Source organism: Protomyctophum parallelum (genome assembly GCF_964188405.1).
Source record: "Protomyctophum parallelum genome assembly, chromosome: 19".
Classification (NCBI taxonomy): domain Eukaryota; kingdom Metazoa; phylum Chordata; class Actinopteri; order Myctophiformes; family Myctophidae; genus Protomyctophum; species Protomyctophum parallelum.
Genome location: NC_139717.1, coordinates 40,018,381 through 40,041,969, shown reverse-complemented (window position 1 = coordinate 40,041,969; position 23,589 = coordinate 40,018,381). Strand labels below are relative to the sequence as shown.

Sequence of the window (23,589 nt, the reverse complement as noted above, 5' to 3'; positions counted from 1 at the left end):
GTCGAAGAAATAATATATATATAGCTGAAATATCCCAGCAACAAGCTCACAATCTAACGGCGTGTTGTTAGGTGGTAGATTGTTTGCTATTCCTCATACGGCAAAGAATATAGGCCTTTGCCTTCCTATGTCAGTGGTTTTCAACCAGTGGTCCTTGAGGAGGTTCCAGGTGGCCCCCAGCTAAATGATGGAGATTTGGTATAAACCTAATGGACCCTTATAGATCTTGAACTCTTGAGTCGTTTTACACTCTCAGGAATTACATTATCGTTAAACATCTGCATTACATAATTTAGTAAGTCTACACAATTACAGAATGTAGAAGAATTGTTATTTTGATGAACGTTTGCCTGATCTCTCCTAATGGCAGCATGGATAGTGGACAAAATAGTATAGTATAGTAATAACAAAATATTCTTTAGTTTCGTGTCCGAGAGGCTATCATCAAATGGCGGTCTCAAATTCCGAATAAATAATAGGCCTTGATATGAAAATGGTTGAAAAGCACTGCTATAAGTGATGAGGTAATTTGCTGAGAGTGTAAACATTGAGCCATACAGGTCCACCGAGTTAAAAGTTTTGTATTTTTTATGATACGTAGATTGCAGAGTTAGTTCAGTCAGATATACTCGAGGGGTTTCATGCTGTGCTCAAGAGTGCACACAAGGGGTTAATATGCTGCATCACTATGTGGGTGTATTGTGTGCATGACCCACATGTCATTCGCTGATGTGGCAGTCAGCTGACCATTTTGGGCGGGGTATTTAAGCTCACTAGACGGCATGCTTCTTCCTGCCTTCCTTCTGCATAATATGGTTCCTGGTTGTTGTTATGTGATCACTGGTGGGCTCTGTTATTTCTGTTCCCCATGGGGGTTGTTATTGTAGTTCTATCTCCCTGTTCTTAATGTTTAACGATGGTGTTTAATTGTGCCGAGCAGGGAGAAAAATTGTAGCAGAGCCGAACGCCACGATAAAATATTATATGCATCTTCTTCTATAATAAATATTGGTTAAAAGTATCCGTGAGTTATCTGACTGACATGTAATTTTTTGTGGCTTTCGCCTTTTATTTTATTTTTGTAGAGGGATAGATAGAAAGTGGGCTGACAGGAAATGGGGAGGGAGATGAAAGGGGGGGGGGCAGTAAAGGCCGTTCGGATCGGGGGTCGAACCCGCGGCACACTGCCAGACTGGATAACCAGCCACGGTGCCTGGACCGCTGAGCCACGGCCCAGGCCCCACCAGGTTAAATTAACAGACCATGTACTTTCTTTTGCTAGGGAAGCAGACTCCAAATGAGTTGAGTCCCATCACGTCTCTTGGCTCTTCACGACCAGCTTATAGGAATCTGTCAGGGCTGCGGCTGACCGCGTTGCACCTCATGCACGGTCGGAGCACGGCGAGCCGGCCGGGTTGAGCCAGCAGACGTTTATATGTCAGGTTGAAATGTCACACCTGGAACAGGAGTCACATGTTCACGGCGCTAACATAACGGTTCTGCCACGGAACAGTCAGATGTCAGATCTCCTCGGAGGTTCGCGTGTCCCTCTCTCTCTATAGGTGCATCTGCATCCAGTAAGGTAACCCCATCTCTCACGACTTTGGGATGTCTGCCACCCGATCGGCCGTGCCTCTCAGACCTCGTCACAGGCCCATTTTCCTGTCAGCCGCTCTCCGGCGTTTGCTCCACACACAGAGAGAGATAGTTTCAGGGACCGTTAGGCAGATTAGAACGAAGGAGAACTTGCCCGGAACAGGAATTAATTCTGTGCAAGCGGAACGAGCCTCGCAACTGCAACTTGAGTGTATAGGTTTTGAGGTCAGGCTTCAACGCCACACGTCCTAAGAGCAGTGTCATATTTACCTACCGGCGGTCACTCACTGTAAGTAACATCGGTACATTCTGACAATGCACCCCATCGTTGAAATGTATCTCATTAAATCAAGCACAGCTTCAGTCATACAATTGAACTGAAGGTAAAAGTTCCATGCGAGCACAGATATAAAGAATTTGTTTGCATGCACTGTCTGTGCGCACGCCCGCATGCGCGCGTGTGTGTGTGTGTGTGTGTGTGTGTGTGTGTGTGTGTGTGTGTGTGTGTGTTTACATCCTTGGTAGTGTGCCATCAAGGCTCTCAGCTGCAGCGTGATGTTTTATGAGACAAACAGGAAGAACGTCTCTTGGAAGGTAAACATTAGATGTGTATCATTACCGAGGACGTTGCATAAGAGGTCCAACCAATACTTAACCTCAAAACACCAGCGCAGAGAGAGAGAGACACCGGGAGAACCAGTAGTCTTTAGCGTCCTCAGTCAGAGGCCATTACGTGCCTTGGAACACAGCGTGACAAAGCCAGCACTGCTCAGTTATCAGAGCCCCATTTGACCGCTTAAACCAAATATACTTGGTTGTTCCCCGGGTCCCTCCACCACCCTATACTTGGCCTGCTCTTTTCCCCCTCTACACCGAATCTCTTTATCGAAAATAGCAGATCACCAAGCTCATTTGTAGATCTGCTGTTTTCGCCGGTTGCCCCCAGAATAGGGACGCTTCGTGTGGTTACATTTCTCACACTGTTGCTCTTTCTCTCTCTCTCTCTCTCTCTCTCTCTCTCTCTCTCTCTCTCTCTGTCTTCCTGTGTCTCCCTTTCTGTGTGTCTGTGTCTTCCTGTGTGTTCCTCCGTGCCTCCATCCTTCCATGCTTCCCTCCAGACCCCCGGCAGTCCCAGTCCTCTCCTCCCTGGTCGTACGAGCAGACATACCCGTCCTACCTGAGCCCCATGACGTCGCCCTCGGTCCACTCCACCACCCCTCTGTCTGCTAGCCGAGCCACAGGCCTGCCCGCCATCAGCGACGTCCCCAGACGCCTTCCAGGTATACCCTAGACCTCCTTGCAGCCACTTCAGTTCACACTACTATAGCCTGCTCAGGATAAACTCCTTTAGTTTCACAATTTCCTGGATATTTCCGGACGCTGGAAATTGCATTGAAGCAGCAAACTACAAGAAATGAATGGAAACAATATGAACACACCAATCTGCTGAAAAGTAAAGATTTTATCGTCATGATATTAGTTATGGTTAATAATAATTCAACTCTTACCAGATACCACTACAAGGATTCAATGTCTTTTTTTTAATCCTAGATGACTATTTGTATTTGATGTATCGCCTTATGTTGTTTCTTGTTTACTGTAAATCTCATCTATCTAGATGAGAGTTTGTCTGTAGTGTGTCTGTGCATGCGTGCGTTCGTGGCTTCGTGCGTGCGCACTGTATGCATGTATGTTCCCCCCCAAACGGCTAATCTCGCAAACCATCAACAGCAAATGTCTTGAGCACGCTGCTAGTAGGCCAAGGACGTCGATCCCTGAGTATCTTTTGTTAATATATCTATTTACATGATGTGAAGTAATTCATAATCTCAGATCCACAGCCCCTTCATATTTGGGCAGAACAAACGTTGTCATTATGACATCAGAGTTAAATCCCTTCGCCGCGGAAAAAAAAATTATATGCTACTATTTAGCCTGAAACGGAACACAGCCCAGTTACCACAATGAGCTGCTATTAGCTCATCATAAGATGGACGTGAGGCTTGTTGTCAGTTCAACTCCCTCTCCAAAAGCGGTTTGGATGGCTTCTTTCAAACAGTAGAAGAGAAGAGAAAAAAGAAAACACACACACGCACGCACGCACGCACGCACACACACACGCGCGTGCGCGTGCACACACACACACACACACACACACACACACACACACGATTGTTTCCTTTTTTTCATCGCTCCAAGTCTTTGATCCCAGTGGAGTATGGGTAATAACAGGCCCGGGGATAATAACAGGCTCGTGAGGGACAAATAAAGCGTCTTTATAGCGATACGCCACTCTCCCAAAGCATTCTGGGTAATTGCATTAGCCCAGTTCCCTGTGCCATAACAGCAGCATCTGTGTTCTAATTTGTCCCTTTCCACCTAAACATTAGTATTCCTTAGAGGAAAAACTAAACAAAAACAAGAAAGGCTACATTAAATACCGCCAGACAAGTTCTCTTCCTCGTACACCTGTTTGACCCACTGCCAGGTGAAGCCTTTTCTTTTAACTCCCCTGTGATTTCTCCCCCCCCCCCCCCCTCCACACACACCTCTCTCTCTCTCTCTCGCTCTCTCTCTCTCTCTCTATCTCTCTGTTTCTTTGTGTTAATGTACTACACCCTAATTCCTCCTCTGTGTGCCCCGAGCAAGGGTGAGCGATTAAGCGACTCCGTGGTGTGACTGTGCCTCAGAGAGGAGTTTGAAAGCCAGCCAGCTGCCCTGTCAGCTTTGATTAGCTCGGTCTTTCCCCTGCTGCTTTCATCTCAGTAGCGTCAGGGCTTTGTTCTCAAAGAAACGCACGCACACGCACGCACGCGCGTAAGCACGCACATATACACACACACACACACACCCTCACACACACACACACACACACACACGCGCGCAGCGCGCACACACACGCACACGCACACCTCTAGTGTGTAATACCTCCTAAGTGATGTGACTAAGGGTCTCAGATCTCAAGAGATCACATTGACACATCGCCAGGTGACGCTAACAGTACCTGTAACAGTATCCAGTATCCCGCACGCACGCAGCACGCACGCACGCACGCACGCACGCACGCACGCACGCACGCATACACTGAGACACACATCCACACACTGAGACACACATCCACATAAATAGAACCACACCCACAAACAACACACATGTACACGCACACACGTACACGCACAAGGAAACGGGAAAACATACCTAACAACAAACGGCTCTTGTCACGGAATGTTATGCATGATCTACACAAGCTCGCTGCGTAAGTGCCGCGTACCTGCCGCGACCTACAGTACAGTAGTCTATTTTCAGTGCGTGACACCGACGCGTGACTGTAAGTACAAACGGGTCTTTTACTGTCGGCTGCACAAATGAGCCGATGGCAAAGGTTCATCGTCGTCGTCGATTGGAGCGCTGAATTCGGAAGTGGGAACCGAGAGTGTTCGCGTTTGTAGAACGTGTCCAAATATTTATACGACACCAAGGCTCTGCTTTCATTTAACTGCTAATGAAGCTCGACCTGGCTCATCATCACAGGACCACCGCACGCACGCGCACACACACACGCACGCACGCACGCACGCGCACGCACGCACACACACACAGATTCGTCCTCCACTCCAATGCACCGCAAACCGGTCCAAAATGTTACAAGCGGGAGTCAGGGAGAGTACTGAACGCTCCCCTGCCGGCTGAGATCACACTGCTTCCTCTGTTGTGTCGCAGACAATCACCTACTATTCCTGCTATGAGAAATCAAACGGATCTCATGAGGGAGGAGGAAGTAAAATAAATAAATAAAAAAATATAAAAAGAAAGTCTTAATTGACAGCATATGCTATCTGACGCTGTGCATGGCGACAAAAGCCCCGGCTTAGCAATTTCTTGCCCCGCGCATTTTCACTGTCCCTCCTCCACACATCCCCACCCCCCCACCTCCTCCTCCTCCTCTTCCCCCAAACTCCCAAATATACACTCGCATACCCCCGCCCCCCCCCCCCCCCCCCCCCCCCCCCCTCGCGCGGCAGACATGGTGACATGGAAGACGCCTTGTGATTTATGATAAGAGCGCAGTGGCTGGACTCAACCACTGAAAGGAGACTGAGAGAGTGAGTGAGGAGGGGGGGGGGGGGGGGGGGGGTGAGAGAAGGGGCGAAGACCTCCTATTCTCCGTCAGACTCTCTGGGTCCCTGGATGGAAGCAGCATGATGCTCGCCATCGCCAGTTTAGTGGTTTTTAATTTTCTTTTTCTTTAGTTTTCTTAGGGACACGAAGCAAAGAGGAGAGAGGAACCAGGTTGGGGGTGGGGGGTGGGGGGGGGGGATGCATGGAGGGGTCCTACTCACGCTCTCCATTTTCTAATATACACACACGCGTGCGTGGCTGCAAGCACATAGACATGCACTGACATGCAGACACACTGGCGCTCGCGCACGCACGCGCACAGACACACACAGACACACACACACACACCCCCTCACACACACACACACACACACACACACACACACACACACACGCACTGTGGAGCCGATGGGAGGCAAGGAGAGGAGCCACATCAGAGCTCAGCCTTGCCTCATTATGGATCTCATGGAAACAGTTTCTCCCCAAAGTGTTTCCACATGTGCTGCTTCTGATTCATCCCAACTGCTTTTTATGTGCATACAGTATTCACACACACACACACACACACACACACACGCGCGCACACACGCACACACACACACACACACACACACACACACACACACACACTCAGAGAGCTCATGCACGTCCGGGCGGTCGTGCGCTCGCACATATCCATACAGGGTTCTCGTATGCACACGCAGTGCATGCATAAACAATCACGCAGATACACATAATCATGCGCCAACACACGCCGAGAGAGACATAAATATGGAGCAGGGTAAACATATTAACGCATAAGCATGCTTGGGACCTCTGCTGTGTGTTTGTTCGTTTTATCGAAACTCAAAAGTCTAAGTTAAAAACTCATACCGAAGTGTGTTACAGTTTTTCTTTTTCTTTTTTAATGAATGCTGAGCCCACAAAATGCATTATCCCCAAGACTTTTCCCTAATTGTTTAACTGGGTTTGAAATGACTGGATTTCGCTAGCTGCTATACAATTCAATTTACTACTGTTTGGTGTCCCAGCGGACTAACTCGTTATAGTCAATCACTGAACAAGACAAAGTACAACAACTTTTGTATCGGAGTCCAAAGCCACATCTCCCACGATCAAGTCTGACAACGGCAAGGAATTAAAACATCACACATTATGAATACACAATGCCTATCTATAAATCTATTTCCATATTTAGTCTGTCTGGGTGGATGCATATCATCTACACAGCAGTGATTCTCAACCTTTTTAGGCTAAATACAGTAATCATATTTGAACTGGGGACCCCCCACCTTGACAAAGCACAGCTTGGAAGTTGGAATTGTAGAAGTTGAGGCACTACATTTAGTTTGACTTGATGCAGGCTCACAAGCTTTTAGATTTGAGCTATTTTCTAAATATTTTGCCTCTTTCTTATATTAATTGACAATTTTATAGTGCAGTTTGCTGATTACTTTGGATACAGTAATGTTTTTTTTTTGGGTGTTCCCCGGCCCACAGGTTGAGAACCACTGATTTACAGGACTACCATTGATCATAAGGACTTCCAAACTTATGACTGTCTCTCTGTGTGTGCGTAGGTTCGTCTGACCTGAGTCCGTTCCCGGGGCAGTTTGAGCGCCAGTTTCCAGGCCTCTCCTCCCTGACGGAGAGTCGCTTCTCCAGCCCACGGATGCACTACCCGGGCACCTTCACATACACTCCGCCCGTCACCTCCGCCATGTCGCTGGGCAGCGCCCACTACCACACCTACCTTCCGCCGCCCTACCCGGGGTCCACTCAGAGCCAGAGCGGGCCCTTCCAGACCAGCAGCACGCCCTATCTCTACTACGGAGCCTCCTCGGGCTCCTACCAGTTCTCCATGGTGCCCGGGGGCGACCGCTCGCCCTCGCGGATGATACCGCCCTGCACTAGCGCCTCCACGGGCACCTCCCTGGTCAACCCCAACCTGCCCAGCCAGACGGAGGGAGGCGTGGAGGGCGACGGGAGCCACAGCAACTCCCCGACTGTGCTCAACCCCGGGGGGCGCATGGATGAGGCGGTCTGGAGGCCTTACTGAGGCATGGCCGGGCGCAGAGGGGTGGGATGCGGCATGCATGGGGGGTGGCAGGGATCATTATGGGTTGGCAAGACAAGCGCAGAAGTCAACTGTCAATATCATGGTTCGAAAGCACAAAACTTTTTTTTTTTACCCAACCCCCCAAGAGGGGGAGTTTTGAGCGACGATCAGCAAAGAAAACGTCTCTTCCCTTTTCTGCTCGGATATTAAGGTTGAGATAAAAAAAAAAAAAAAAAAGAAAGGCCAGGCTTGCATGGACTTGTCTTCCTGGAATGTGTTTTGACCAAGGCACTACAAAGGGAGTTATTCTCACAGCAATAATGAGAAAGACACCAGACAATGTTGGTTCACTAGGTCCAAGTGGATGATGGATGAGACATTACCCCGGTTTTATTATAATCCACAAGCTAAGGGATGCTTCAGAACATTTGTAAGAGTCTCTTTTTTTTTTGTATAGTGTTTGTATTTCTATAAGGCTTTTTGCAGAGCATGTTTTTTTTTGTACCATGACAATATCAAGATGCAGGTTAAGCACTGAGTAGCAAGTGATGAGTGTAATTGCGTACGTTACCGTAGGTGGTATGAACCATAAAAGTTGCTTTAAAACCAATTAATTTAACTTGTATATTGTGGGTTAAACGTTAATGTGGATCGAGGCGTTTCCTTTTTTTTTTCCTTTTTCTGAGGAGTTTTAACTTATAAAGCCATAAATTATGTATTGTATTTGAAAACTTGAGTCGAAGTGTAATCTGAATATTTTTGCTGCATCTATATGACTAAGTTTAAATTAAATTCTTTTGATAGGTAATTTAAAGAGTGAGAAGTTTTAGGTTTTTATTTTATTTTCTATTGTACCCAAAGATTTGAATTGTGTGGAATATTTGAAATGCTATTTCCAAAGAGTATTGCGACATTATTGTTTCTTCTGGTGTAACGTTCAGCTTAACTGCTCCGCTCATTATAAGCGCCCAACATATTCGCTAGGCGTTGACATGGATCTGGCTCCAAATTAAAAACCCCTCGGTATTCATTGAGCAATATCTTGTATTGTGTCTCTTGGAGACATACCACAAAAAAGTCCTTCGACAGGGTTAAAGAATTATCCAATGGAGAAATTCTATCTCTCTCTCTCTCTCTCTCTCTCTGTCTCTCTCTCTCTCTGTATTTTTGTTGTTTATTCAAAACTATGCACCACACACATACATATATATATATATATATATATACATACATGTATATACATGTGTATATATAGTATATTCTGTTTATGTACAGTATATACATATACTAGTGTATACATATGTGTGCGCGTGCATATTTTCCTCCTTGTGCTCAGACCAAATACGAGGCTTTGCGGTACGAACTATCATACATTCATACTCCAGATTGACATTCAGCCCAAAGATGATTATGGCGTTGCCATGATGACCAGCGGGGTGTTCTTAAAGTGCACTTCCCCAAAGATGTAGCGGGTCTGACCTAAATGTTCCGTTTTTAATGTCACGATACATGACTCCTCTCAGGACTGGAATAATCCCGTGGGTGATCTGGAAGTCCACATCATGCAGGCTTTTTTGCTGGATCTGCACTATGTCCTCTGTATAAGCCATGCAGTGGAATGTCTCTGTGTGCGATTGTAGGGGAGAACGTTCCCCCAGAGGGACTATAGCCTGGTTTATGCTTCGTCATACAGACGGAAGTCGCACGTCGACCCAACATAGCCCGTCTACAACTACGTAGGTGGCAGTGGTGGCGAGTACAATGCGCTCGAGTGCTGTGTAGCCTACTTAACCCATTCTGACCTGAGATCAGATTCATACGAGGTTTCCACTGGACAACACACTGGTCTGATGAACCCATTCTGACCTGAGATCAGATTCTAATAATGTCAGTCGCTCTTCGATTTTTCAAAAATAGCAGACCTACAAGCTCGTAGCGCGCCACTCGGTGGTGCGATATGAGCTTGTAGATCTGCTATTTTTAAATAGCTAAAGCATAACATGATGCTGACACCAAAATGGGTGCCCATTCAGAATGGATTAAGTACAGCACAGTTTTTAGCAGGTACTTTTAATTTACTTGGAGTTTTTTCCAATTTTCAGTACTTCTACTTCAGTACTTTATACTCCTCTACAATTTGAATTGATAACTTTAGTTGCTTTGTAGATTTTGATTATATTTACAAAACATATAACCACTTCACCCCCTATATACATTTCAGCCATTTGAAAATAGCCGATCCACAAGCTCACGGTTGCATCACGATGCGACGCACTGTGAACATGTAGATCTGCTATTTTTATAAAGGATTTTTTTACATTTGGAAATGGGACATTCTGCATAACTGAGTACTTTCTACTTTTGGTACTTTAATTACATTTTGATACCAAAAATACTTTTGTACGTCGAATTGAAATCCAGACTTTCACTTGCAACAGAGTATTTCTACATTGCAGTATTGATACTTTTCAACCCATTCTGACCGGGCACCCATTTTGGTGTTGGCATCATGTTATGCTTTACCTATTGAAAAATAGCAGATCTACAAGCTCATATCGCGCCACCGAGTGGCGCGATACGAGCTTGTAGGTCTGCTATTTTTGAAAAATCGAAGAACGACTGACATTTTTTTAATCTGATCTCAGGTCAGAATGGGTTAATCAGACCAGTGTTTGTCCAGTGGAAGCCTCATATGAATCTGATCTCAGGTCAGAATGGGTAATAAACGTGAGTCCTTTTTTCCCACCACTGGTCGATGGGCTATGTTGTGCGTGCGGCACTGTATAAATGAAGGGTACGTATCTTAGAGTATATATGGTAATATATAATATATACTCTAAGGTACGTATATGGTTAGGTTTACACATCACGTGCTTTGAGATGGCTTTCAAAAAGTTTGTCTCGGTGTCTGACACATACGAGTGCAAATGTATTTTTTTATTTCCTCTTTCAAGCTCCTTTGAGTTAGAAAAGTTAAATATTGTAAAAGAGGCTGTGATGTTTCTTCAGGCATTTCTTTTTTTCTTTACAAATAATGTTTTCTAAAGAAGAAAAATAAGTAATTTATTTTCCATTTCCTGTGTGTGCGTGTGTGTGTGTGCGCGTGTGTGTGTGTGTGTGTGTGTATGTGTGCGTGCGCGTATGTGTGCGTGCGTTCGCGTATGCGCGTGCGTGCGTGTGATGGTGTACAGAATTGCTCCCGGCCCTAAATGCCCAGTATTGTGTGAGCTCAGGATTATTCTAGTGTGCAAATGCAATGCAGAGATTTCAAATTTGATATTAAAACGTTGTGTGAGATTTCCAAAACAAAAAGGAAACAAAAACAAAAAGACTGGAAACCCCAACAAAGATAGGACAGTTGTGTATATGTTTGTTTTCAATAAGCACTTATTCCATGTTTAAATTCCTGAAGTTTTCATTAAGCACTTGTTTAAATTCAAGCAGCACTTGCAGCTATGGCTGCCGACGGGGCAAGCGGTTTTCATCTTCAGTGTAACGCCACTGCAATCACCCGCATGCATAGCCTACGCACAGCCACACTCACACAGCGTAACATGTGGTTAAACAGGGCGATTGGAGTTGAATCTGATCACATGAGGCAGTTGGTATTTATTGGAAAAACAATATTTTTCTGTTCTCTGTTTTCTGTTCTTTTTTCTTTTTTTTATCTGACAAAAAACAGCCCTGTCCATGGATCAAACTTCAATCTCTTCATGGAAGGTCTGCATGCATAGCCTCTCTCTCTGCCAATCTCTGCAGAGGATGTCTTGAGCTCATTTAATGGAATTGAACATGTCACACTACATTTCCTCTTTCAGCCCCAACGCAGATGCAATCCTTCTATTATCCTTTAACACTAGAAAACAAACCACCAGCCTCTTAGATTGTAGCATTTTATTTTATTTTGTTTTTTAAAATAGTTTCTCTTCTCTTTTTTTTTCCTTTTACCAAACACACATTTGATCAGCATCTCTATTGAAAACATACCCATCTGTTGGAACTTATCCCACCTTTTTTCCCCCCCAGAGTTTGAGACATGAGGACAAAGGTATTTTAGACTGTTTACACTTCCATGCAGCACTGACATCTCATTCTGTCCTCATCTGCTTTGTTTGTGTTCTGTTGGTTTTGTTTTGTTTTGCCTTCCCCCAAAATGAGAGGTCGATGCTTGTTTCCCCCCCCCCCCCTCGGGTAAATGTTGCTTACAAACTGTCGTCAAAGATGCTGACCTTGTATTAATAAACGGCACTGCCGTGTATGATATCCAGGAAACCATACTTTACCCCGCACTCCTGTATGTAAACTTCTTTACTTGTTATGTCTATCGTTTAGCGCTTCCTCTCTCATGAACACAATTGTCAGATCAGAACGTGTCTCTGCCCAAGATGAGGCGAGTCTACGTTCAGATGTTTTGCTGGTACGTTTCATATCTAAAAAAAAAGGTCATTTGTGGGGCGAGTGTGTTCAATCAACCAAAAAAAAGGGACAAAGGACCTGACAACAGTGAGTGAAATTGGCATTGTGATTGTACATTTGTTTTTGTTTATGTTTCAAGAATAAAAGAGGAATTTTGTTACGTCATATGTTTTTGTCCCCCACCCACCCACCCTCCCTCTGTTCTCTGTTCTGTTCTCATCAGCCAGGTGATGAGAAGTAGAAGTCTCTTAATCGTAATAGTGTAGGGGGAATAACATAACAGGTGAAAATAGGCACACATTAGCCAAAAATAGCAAATTTACAAGCTCCATTATGAGCTTGCAGATTGGCTATTTTTGGTAAAGACTAAAGAGATTTAGGTATTGAGGGGAAAAAGAAGGGGGCCAAGTAGAGACCCTTTGGGAGACCCTTATCAACACAGTTCAGTACAGTATAGGCTGGGTGTAAGTGGTTAAGAGTCCTAAAAGCCCTGAAGCTGAAATCAGCCCAAAAGTCACCCTTGAGCATAATAGTGGTAGGCAAGGAAATAGGCCACTTCTTACTTCCTTCGCAGGTGTTACCAATGATACTAATTAAGTTTGTGTTGCATTCTGGTCAAACAGAGTCAGCGTGCTGCTATTGTGCATGTTGGCTCACTGGACAGCTAGGCTCTGCTAAACTAAACTAAACCAACTACAAGGCTTTAATTAGTCATTTAGTATCATTGGTATGTAAGTAAGAAGAGGCTCAATGTCTTGCAAATTATGTATGTCATCATAGAGCCCACTTGCCATAGTTTTTGCGGTGTGTCCCATGCCATGGTCGCAACGGCCATTCACCCGAGGTCATCAGTGAGGAGAGATCTCTCTGTTTGGCTGTTCAGCTTGAGCACCGGAGTAATCAGAGGTAAGCAGCTAGCAAGCTAACAGTTAAAAGGAAGGCACACATGCATTAGCATTCTCAATTTGTATTCTGAGCACATGACGAGAACATATAAACTGGATTCTTACTTACTTACTTACTTGCCTATTTCCCCTTCTGGGGCTCAATTAGGCCGTCAACAAAATAAACAGAATTTGTGTCGTGAAAATGCTTGTTTTTGAGGGGCGCTAGACCCTCCTATGCCCATAGCTTTGAGTGTTTGTGTAAACACAAACATTGAAGACCGAAAGTGTGGTAAACACAAAAGTGAGGACGCAAGGCTGGGGTGGTCTCATTTGTTGAGAATGAGATGATGTATGATGAGTTGACGCCATTGACAATGAAGGGAAGATGTATATCATCCTGTCCCTAACACAAACATTAAATGCCATTAACAATAAAGATAATTTAATGTTTGTTTTGACACCGTTTGTTTTACATCACCATTACATCACCTAATCATAGCAACATGAGTTAGACTTTAATATATTAACTCACTTCACACGGGTGTGACTTTTAGATTATGAATACAGTACTGCCACCTCCAATATAAGTATGGAGAGTTAATTTCTCTCACGCAGGAGAAGGACATATACGCCCAAATGACCGGGGATTTCCTGCGCACAGGGGACTGCCCATAAGTCCGACCTATGTGGCTGGTTAAGACTGAGGTTAGGGTTAGTGACCTACGTGGCCTGTTAAGACTGAGGTTAGGGTTAGTGACCTACGTGGCTGGTTAAGACTGAGGTTAGGGTTAGTGACCTACGTGGCCTGTTAAGACTGAGGTTAGGGTTAGTGACCTACGTGGCCTGTTAAGACTGAGGTTAGGGCTAGTGACCTACGTGGCCGGTTAAGACTGAGGTTAGGGTTAGCGACCTACGTGGCCGGTTAAGACTGAGGTTAGGGTTAGTGACCTACTGTATGTGGCTGGTTAAGACTGAGGTTAGGGTTTGGGATAGTGTTAGTATGGGTATTCTTCGGAATTATGGGACCCACTGAGCATCTTTCAGGCTATTAGACGTCTAAGATACGTCTAAATGGCCGTCTAAAAATGGGTTATAGGCCTAACTGGTCTAAAAATGTTTTTTTTTTTGTGGGCTTTGATTAGACGTTGAAACAATGTTGTTTCAACAGCTATATAGACGTTTATAAAATGGCTAATCAATGTCTAAGCTAGCCCATTTTTAGATGGATGTCTAATAGTCGACTATTGCTCAGTGGGAAGGTCGGAATAATGACATGGCACCTCAGCACATCTTTTACTGAAGGCCTGAGGGAACTGATCAAATGATTAGTCACTGTTGACTGTTAGGGTCTGCAAGTCGATTGGCTTAGTGTCATGGGAGCTTGTCTGTTCTAACTTTTTATTTCTATGTCCTTTAGGTTGGAGCTGCATTCTACCTGTGGGGAAGTGTGTCCTGGTACTTACTGTTACAGGGTGCTCTAGCTAGGCTACGGCCCCAATTACCTGGCTGGTCCCCATCTGGCGATCACCTGGCTGGCTACTTATACCTGGCTGTGACGGCACGCAGTGCTCAGTGATAATTCCTCTTCGGCCAGTGCACACCTCTGTGCTTTTGTACTAGGTCAGTTGAATTCTGAGACTCAACATATTCCGCTCCTCTACTGGCCTGATCCTAATTGTTGGTCTCCTTCCTCAGTACCTGCCTGCCAGCCTGACCACCTCTCCACGCAGCTCCAACTGAAGACCTAAGTAGTACTTTATCTGCTTTGGAAACTGGGACTTTATATTTTTTGGACTTGAGTTAATTTTTGCCTTGAACTTTGCCTGAAGAACTTCTGTGTTTTGGAGTGAATAAATACCTTGTCTGATCTGTCTGCATCTGGGTTCCCTGTCTGCCGTGACACTTAGTCTTAGTGTGTCAGGGGGAGGGGACATATTTAATCTTTGTACGCACTAGAATCGGGGCGTGTCGTAGCTGAGCAGAAAGTGTGTCTCACATCACATAGACAAACCCACCATGTGGTCTGATCTTACGTCATTAATTCCAGTCTGAATGGAGTCTGAATCACAATATACTATAGTCAGACTCAGCATGCCCAAGGCTTTGCCAGGGAAAATCTCAGGTTTGGCAGGTCTGCAACAGAAGTCCTTGTTTTTTTCAATTAATTAAAGCGAAGGAAAAGTGAGGGACACGCTTATCATCATACATCATATTTATTATCAAATACGCTGATGACTCCATCATAGGCAGCTTGCTTGATGATGATGAAGTTGGTCATGGCCTCTCTCGGCCAAGTACTAGAAGACTTTCTCTCTTGGTGTGGGGATGCCTTTCTCCAACTGAATGTCTCAAAAACCAAGGACATGTGTGTTGACTTCAGGAGATCCCCCCCCAGTTCCCCAGAACAGTGTTGTCCATGGTGAGCAAGTTGACCACTTACAAATATTTGGGTACTAAATTTGACAGCAAGCTGAAATTCAATGTTAACTGTGAAATGCTGTGTATAAAGAGAGGTCAATCGGAAAAACAACTGCACAAAAAATATCTTATTTTGAAACGAGAAACTTGGCGTTCATTCTTACAGTACCTAATCTGATAGTGATCAGTGTGTTCTTCACTCTAACTGATTGATTGCAAGCTGGCAGATTTCCCACTGTTAGATGTTTGAAGTGCACAAAGTGAGGCCTTCATATTCACTTTGATCTGCTCTCTCTCTCGTACCGTTGACGTGCAGATCCTCACAGGCCACGAGTGTTTAATGTAAGAAGCACACATTGAGCGGTGTCATCCCTGCCTCCATGACTGCCACTCAGTCTGCACCAACATTGTCTTTGGACGTAGATATAAAGCCAGACTGGAGCCCAGGCAATGAACCAGACTGCTACTAGCTACTGCCTCCACCGCCACAGCATTGTTGCAGTCAGAGGTACACACACACACACACACACACACACACACACACACACCAGAGAGAGAGACACGCACAGAGACAGAGAGAGAGCAGCAGAGACATGGAGAACCAGGGAAGCTGTTTTACATTATTCCAAGACATAACAGAGCCAATCTAAGCGAGGGTGCACACACACACACACACACACACACACACACACACACACACACACACACACACACACACACACAGAAGAGGGGGGTAGAGAGAGAGAGAACTCCACCGGTCCATATGTTTTTTAGGCTCAGATTGAGAACATTCTCGGGGTTTCCCTGAATATAGATTGCGTGGAAAAAGCTCCCGTCGGTTTCAGGTTCGCATTCCCGGCGTTCTCAGCCATGTCTAGCAATTATAATAATGAACTCCGGCGGAGCAACGGGACCCAGACACCCAGAGAAATTAGCATAATGTCCTGCATGCACGAGACGGCACCGAGGAAGACTCTTTTAAAACGGGAACAGTATGGAGCTCTTTCCCTCTCGTGTGAAACATGTTGACGCATCCTAGAGTTGTTGTTTGTTGTTGCTTTTGGCCAGGTTGTAAGTGGGTGGTGCAAAGTGGGAGTGAACCTCAAGTTATGTTATGTAACTACAGTGCAATTAACCGAGAGTGTACTGTAAAAACAAGGGTGTATCAGATGCCGTCGACACACACACGCATACATACATAACATACATGGACACAAACATGTAACACACGCATGCATGCATACGGGGCTGACAGCCCAATACAAACTGTTTACATGACCTCTTCGGGTATTTCACAGGAACAGCTCAGGCGGGAAGTGGCCCTCCAGGGCCCCATACCACTCACAGAGCTGTATATCTCCTCCTATGTTTCCTTCTTCAGGTCTGACTGAGGACTGAGGAGTGTGCGTGCGTGCGTGCGTGCGTGCATGCGTGCGTGCGTGTGTGTGTATGTGTGTGTGTGTGTGTGTGTGTGTGTGTTTGTGTGTGATTAGTGTATCCCATGTTGTACAGTGCAGGTTATGTGTGCTATAGCTTGCTTCTGACCGGGCACCCATTTTGGTGTTAGCATCATGAAAAATAGCAGATCTACAAGCTCATATCGCACCACCGAGTGGCGCGATACGAGCTTGTAGGTCTGCTATTTTTGAAAAATCGAAGAGCGACTGACATTTTTAGAATCTGATCTCAGGTCAGAATGGGTTCGTCAGACCAGTGTGTGTCCAGTGGAAACCTTGTATGAATCTGATCTCAGGTCAGAATGGGTTAAGTCAGTGGTCATATTATCTTCACACGCACTCATCATGTGTGCATGTTTCCTCTCTCCTCTTCTTTGGCCCTCCGTCTACCTGCATCTTGATTTCTCGTTTGGACTCCGATAAGCACAAAGAGCTCGGCCTCTGTGGTGTGGAACTGGACCATCATGGCTTGTGAAATCCTGACCTCCCTGAACCTCTCTCCGATCTGATGTCACCCATCCTGAATTCCAGCAAAACCCCCACTGACCGATGGCAAAGGGCCAGGTCAGTGCGTTACACAGGCTTACCAGACAATCTGTCAGATCAGCTCGCCGCCCACCAAAAAATACACAGGAATTGATCTTAATTCGATCTGAGTGTAATTGAGCAACCCCATCCCCGCTCCAGTGGGCTTTCAAACAGAGTCAACAATAACTGTGTACTTTGGCGCACTCTAGTGGTTTTTCATTTAACCTCAGGGATTGTAGGGGGGTCGGCCCACCCATACAAAGTGTTCCACGCGAGCCAAAAGGCAGTTCTGGATAAGGCCAACCTGAAAAGTCCCCTATTATATTATATGAAGGAAGAACGTCAAGTACTTCTAAAGTTCCATCACCGCATCTTGTGCTGCCGTATAGCCTTTTTGGTCAGTAGAAGATTCTCTTGCATTATACATGAATACCAGTGTTGTACGGTTTTCTCTTTGGCTGTGCCTCGTTGACCCGTAATGAAAGAGATGAGCAATTACCTGCCGTGTTTTCAGGCATCAGACATGGAGTCTCGGTGACATGTGGGGTCGATGCTGTAAGAGGCTCGGGGCGTGCGGTGCCATTGTGCCAAGACGGAGTCATCATTATGTTAAAGCATGCCTGTGTCTTCTTGACTGCTCTGGAAACATTTGATTCCATGAAAGCGTTTTTTGCCGCTGAGCAAAATGCAGCTCAACGAAAAGTGCCCTTATGAAACATAAAATGGCTACATTTAATGAGCTTCTGCCAGCTCAGATTATGCAACATGATACTGGCCACGCTGTCTTGAAAAAAGAGAAAGAAATTACTGTGAAAATACAAGTGTCAGGACCATGGAGAGCGACCAAACACAAACAAAAGGCCTCTTTGTCCAAGGGCCTCGTTCCGTGCCAATGTTTCAAATTATACCCCATCTCAGCTGTCAAAGAATGGCAAACTGTTGCAGCACAACTGAGTGCACAGAACATAAGACAGGATAAGCCAGAGTTTGGTGCCAAATATTCATGCAAAACAGGCCTTTTCCATAGGTTTGAGCCAGGCAATAAAATGTAAAGAATTTGGGCAGGGCCCCTCCTATCTTCGCCTGAAACAGAGCGTGAAGGGGCCCCTATGTACTCCTCCTGTCACATGAAGGGCTGTTTAAACTTTATCAGCCGCGTGTTAATTGAGAACTAATGGGCTGGTAATCCACGGCAGTCACACAATACCGCCCCGAGATCCAGCTCACCGCTGAATGACATACAACCCTGGTGACATTTTAGATCATGTCGGGCTATTTGGAAAATCCACAGCGTGACCGTACCCATCCAGCGGATGCCAGGCCGAAAAAAGGAATGAAGGATGCCCACAATCATGTCTGGTTCTGCTTTGGCGGCCCGCTTCTCTCTGTCTCCAAGGGTCGTAACTCGTGTTACAGACAGGTTTTATGGTTTATGACTGGAAAATAAAGCGCCACGTGTTTCCTGCAGACGGAGCGGTGATTTACAGCGGCTAATGATAAAGTGAGCATTCTCCTGACAGCGCGCGGATGTGTGAGGTTCATGCCGAGAATCCAGACACGTCCGACTGGATGCGAGTGTGGTCATAATGGCTGAGTGTGGTCACCACGGTGTGGTTGTGTACGTTGGAACCCGTCGTCGCTTGGAACTGCCTCTCGCTCACTGGTAGGTATCCATACCTGACATCATCATCTCACATAATTAGCATTGCGTCCGCATCCTGCTCCAGTGACCGGGGATTACTTGATGTGGTCAGAGACTGGAACTGAATCCCTGACCAACAAAGCTACCCAAGAGCATAAATACGTCTGGGGCTCCTGCCGTCAGCAGACATGGTTATTCATTGGACGTACAGGGTCTCCTCTCCAAGAAAGATGATCAAATAGTTGATTGTTATCTAGTGGCTAAATTTAGGCCTGATTAGGTGAAGTGCGCCGAGAAATCCCTTGATTGCCTGTCTCCGGGTTCACGGAAACACTGCCGAGGCCAAACACCACACAGCGACAGGCCTGTACCAGTTCCGCAGCCGCCACACATTTCTTCCAGTGATCTAAGATGGGGGTAAGAGAGAGAGAGAGAGGGACAGCGTGTGCCAGGAAGTCTCTCTGGTGAGGTCGTCAGCCTTACGCCGAAAACCGCAGGCGTGCGCCAGGCAGATCAATAATCCCCATCAAACTGCACCGCAAGTCACTCAAACCTCGGGAAGGCAGGCGGGCCGAGGAGGAGGAGGAGAGGGCCAGGGGGGAGCCGCCAAGAACCCGATACTCTCTCAGATGCTCTCTGTCTCGGTGAGGAAGAGACGTGGACCCGTCTCCGTCGGCTCTGTCTCTTTTAACCCATTCTGACCTGAGATCAGATTAAAAAAATGTCTATTACATCCTGACAGTTTCATTATAACCCATTCTGACCTGAGATCAGATTCTAAAAGTGTCTTCGATTTTTCAAAAATAGCAGACCTACAAGCTCGTATCGCGCCACTCGGTGGCGCGATATGAGCTTGTAGATCTGCTATTTTTCAATAGCTAAAGCACGACATGATGCCAACACCAAAATGGGTGCCCGGTCAGAATGGGTTAAACCTGATCTGCTGTTATGACATGGCGTTCCTGTCTATCTCAGCTGCGCTCAGATTAGACAGATGCACCCCCCTAACATCCCCCCCCCCCCCCCCCTACCCTCCCCCCGCCTCAGATTAGAGGCTTCCTCATTGGCCCTGCATATGGTCTCCGCTGTCACCCTCTGAACTGGTTGGCGCGGACGTCACAAGTCATAATCCAGGACTACAAACCGCTGGCCGCAGCAGATATTAGCCAACAGATGAGAGAAGTGACTGGATGTCACAAAAAGAGTGGAAGTTATACGTGTCAGTGGCCCATGCACGCTTCTATCAAAGAAGGGAGTTATTCATTGCACTGCATGACGTTATCGGTGGGGAAACAGTATATCGTTACAGGATGAACTATGTATTTACCTTTTAATAAGGCAGGAACATGAAAGACATAACAATGTTAATGCATAAATTACTTTCAAAGCAAGCCGCTCTTTTGACTGATCTACGCAGTCTGTCTCTGAAAACAGACAATGCAGCACAGTATATCCTGTAAAGTGTACACGCAAAGGGACACGCGTGAAAGATTTCTCAAATCATGCAACAAGAGAACCATACTGGATAACACGGCTGTGTCTTCTGTGGGCCACCTCTCATGTTTTAATCAGCTCGAGTCCCTGGGCAACAAGGCAAACTCTGCTCACTTTGGCCGAAAACATTCACAAACCCCGGCTATTAAAAGTGTGCTATGTTTGAGTCCCTGTCAACCTATCTGGCCTCCCTCCGCGCTACGGTGGCCCGGGCCAGAGACTGGCAGATCCACTGGGAGAGCAATAACAGATTAATGTGGCGTGCCAGGCCTCCGTGACCAGACGTGTTTGACGTTAATGCTCCACTGTATATTATCCAGCTCGCAGAAATGTTGGATGTGAGCGATGGGATCCAAGGACAGGGATGTTTAGGTACTAATTACCAAACAGCAAGGCACAAGTTTCGCTCCATATTTCCTTACTCCTGTGGAAACACTAGGCAGGCTCCATTTATTTTCCTTGACTGTTGTTTCTGGCAGGGCAGCGTCTCAGTAAACACCGCTCGCCCACCATTGTAAATCCGACAGGCGCAGATCTTTTAAGTTAGACTCCTTTGAGGAAAAATGGAGACAGATCGGATGGCGGCGCTCGGGTTTTCCGTCTTAATGAGAGAGTGGGGAAGAGGGATGGCGTTTGATCCCTGGCATGGAAGCCTCTATTTAAGCTTGTCAACGGTCATCACTCTCTCTCTCTCTCTCTCTCTCTCTCTCTCTTTGGTAGGGATGGAGAAACAGACCTGCACTGCTGGATTTGATCAACCCAGACGCCCTTAACTCTTTGAGGACCAGCACGGTATACAGGACAAGATCCAGTGTCCTCACCTGCTCACCTTACTGTCACTGAGACAGACTGTTAACCCCAACCACACCCCCCAACCCCCCCCAACCCCAGCCCACCCGACCCGCACCCACGCTCTCTCGCAACCCACTTCAAGACAACCTAGAATTGTACGGGCATTGATTGATCACCTAGCCGCGAAAAGAGACTGAAAGAAAAGGCAAAGGCAGATCTGTGAAAATATTATTTTATTCGTAGAGCTTTTGCAATGAGCAAGCCCTCTCTCAGTCATCATGCTCCAATTTCATATCAAATGTTTATCCAAACCACACAAGAGCGTTATGGCTTCCTCAAGGAAGTCTAGCTATAGTTGCGCCCTGAGACCAAGCCAAAGACGATAAGCACCCCGGGACATATTTCCATCCTACGCCGTAAAAGTCCTCGGTGTTCATTTAACCCATTCTGACCTGAGATCAGATTCTAAAAATGTCTATTACATCCTGACAGTTTCATTATTAACCCATTCTGACCTGAGATCAGATTATAAAAGTGTCTTCGATTTAAAAAAAATAGCAGACCTACAAGCTCGTATCGCGCCACTCGGTGGCGCGATATGAGCTTGTAGATCTGCTATTTTTCAATAGCTAAAGCATAACATGATGCTGACACCAAAATGGGTGCCCGTTCAGAATGGGTTAACTCTGGCGGTATAACACTCCCAGAGTTACAAATGCATGAATCAACACTGGGGTTTTTTTTTTTTTACTGTGTATTCCGCACGGAAACAATGGAATCTTTTTTAACTTGAACTTTGAACTGTGCTGGATGTTGACAGACGTCCTTGTGGGCGAATGAAGAAGGCCTGGAGGGCAGCTTCTCTCTTGACCACGGCGGAGGACATGGAACTGGGAGGCGTTTTTCATCGCACCGCTAATGGCCTCTCTGCCTAATCAGGCTTGATTGGGGCTGCTAAATAAATACTCACTCTGTCCAAAACACGGGGTGTGTAACTGGAAACAGAATCAATACCTAGACTGAATACTAACAGCTAGAGGCGAAAACAAACGTGCTCGGTTTCAGTTTGAAATGTTTCTTTCTTTCTTATTTCTTCCTTTTTTCGTTAAGGAGGACTCGAGGTCTGTCACGTTGGCATGGAATTTGGGAATCTCCAAATAAAGGCACGTGGTTTATGGGCAATAGAATACTTTAATGCCTTTTTTTTTTTCGTTTATGTTTTTTAAGCTGTATTTAGTAGAACATAGGAACAGATTCACACATGAAAATCAATCAGAAGCAAGCTTTGTCCAGCTTTGTTTGAGCCACCATGTCAACGCTATACCTGAGTTCACTGCTAACTTGAGGCAAACAAAAACAAAAGGCCCTGTCGTCACTAATTGTCCAAATCAACTTGTCAGGAGGATTAGCGATTGAAATGTTAAGATATGTATGAGAGTGGTGAGAACAAAACATTGACACGCTACACTTAGAGCAATGAGACAATTAAATCTGGATCTCGATATTGCAACAGCCATATTGAAAGCTTCATTCAGCACTCTAGTTAAAAAATCACTACCATCAATCATGGATGATTCGGGACATGATTCGATTGAAAAGCAGACGTTTGATGAGAGATGCTGGAGTCAGACTAACACATTCTGAACGGGAACCCGTTTTGGTGTCAGCATCATGTTATGCTTTAGCTATTGAAAAATAGCAGATCTACAAGCTCATAGCGCGCCACCGAGTGGCGCGCTACGAGCTTGTAGGTCTGCTATTTTTGAAAAATCGAAGAACGACTGACATTTTTAGAATCTGATCTCAGGTCAGAATGGGTTAATCAGACCAGTGTGTGTCCAGTGGAAACCTCGTATGAATCTGATCTCAGGTCAGAATGGGCTAGAGGTTCTGCATGTTTGGGAATAAATAACGAAGCGACTGGACGTTGCACCAACAGCAGGTGAAACGTTTGGCTGTGAGCGGGGGAGAGGTGTTGTGAGATGCAAAGCTGGACAGACAATTCCATGTTTTGAGTGAAAGGCTCTCATTAGAATCCTTCCAAGCACAAACCCACACTAGGGCCACAGATCTGAATCTGGATATCCCAAAATATCAACTAGTTTCCCTGATGCTCGCGGGTGAAGGATTGCCAGAGAAGATAAATGAAGTGCTCTTCGTGTTTGTTTAAAAGATGCATTC

The 23,589-nt window shown here is 45.8% G+C and overlaps 1 protein-coding gene across 1 annotated transcript in view; it reads left to right on the top strand.

Annotated features, from left to right (window-relative positions):
* Positions 1–9,615, top strand: part of runx2b (RUNX family transcription factor 2b) — a gene marked incomplete at its 5' end in the record, with an annotated part of 43,422 nt that extends 33,807 nt beyond the window's left edge. Inside the window, 2 exons of the mRNA XM_083790625.1 lie at positions 2,715–2,876; positions 7,296–9,615. Coding sequence (XP_083646751.1) covers positions 2,715–2,876; positions 7,296–7,774 — 641 coding nt within the window. The 3' untranslated portion in view covers positions 7,775–9,615. The remainder of the gene's footprint in view (positions 1–2,714; positions 2,877–7,295) is intronic.
* Positions 9,616–23,589: the final 13,974 nt, after the last annotated feature.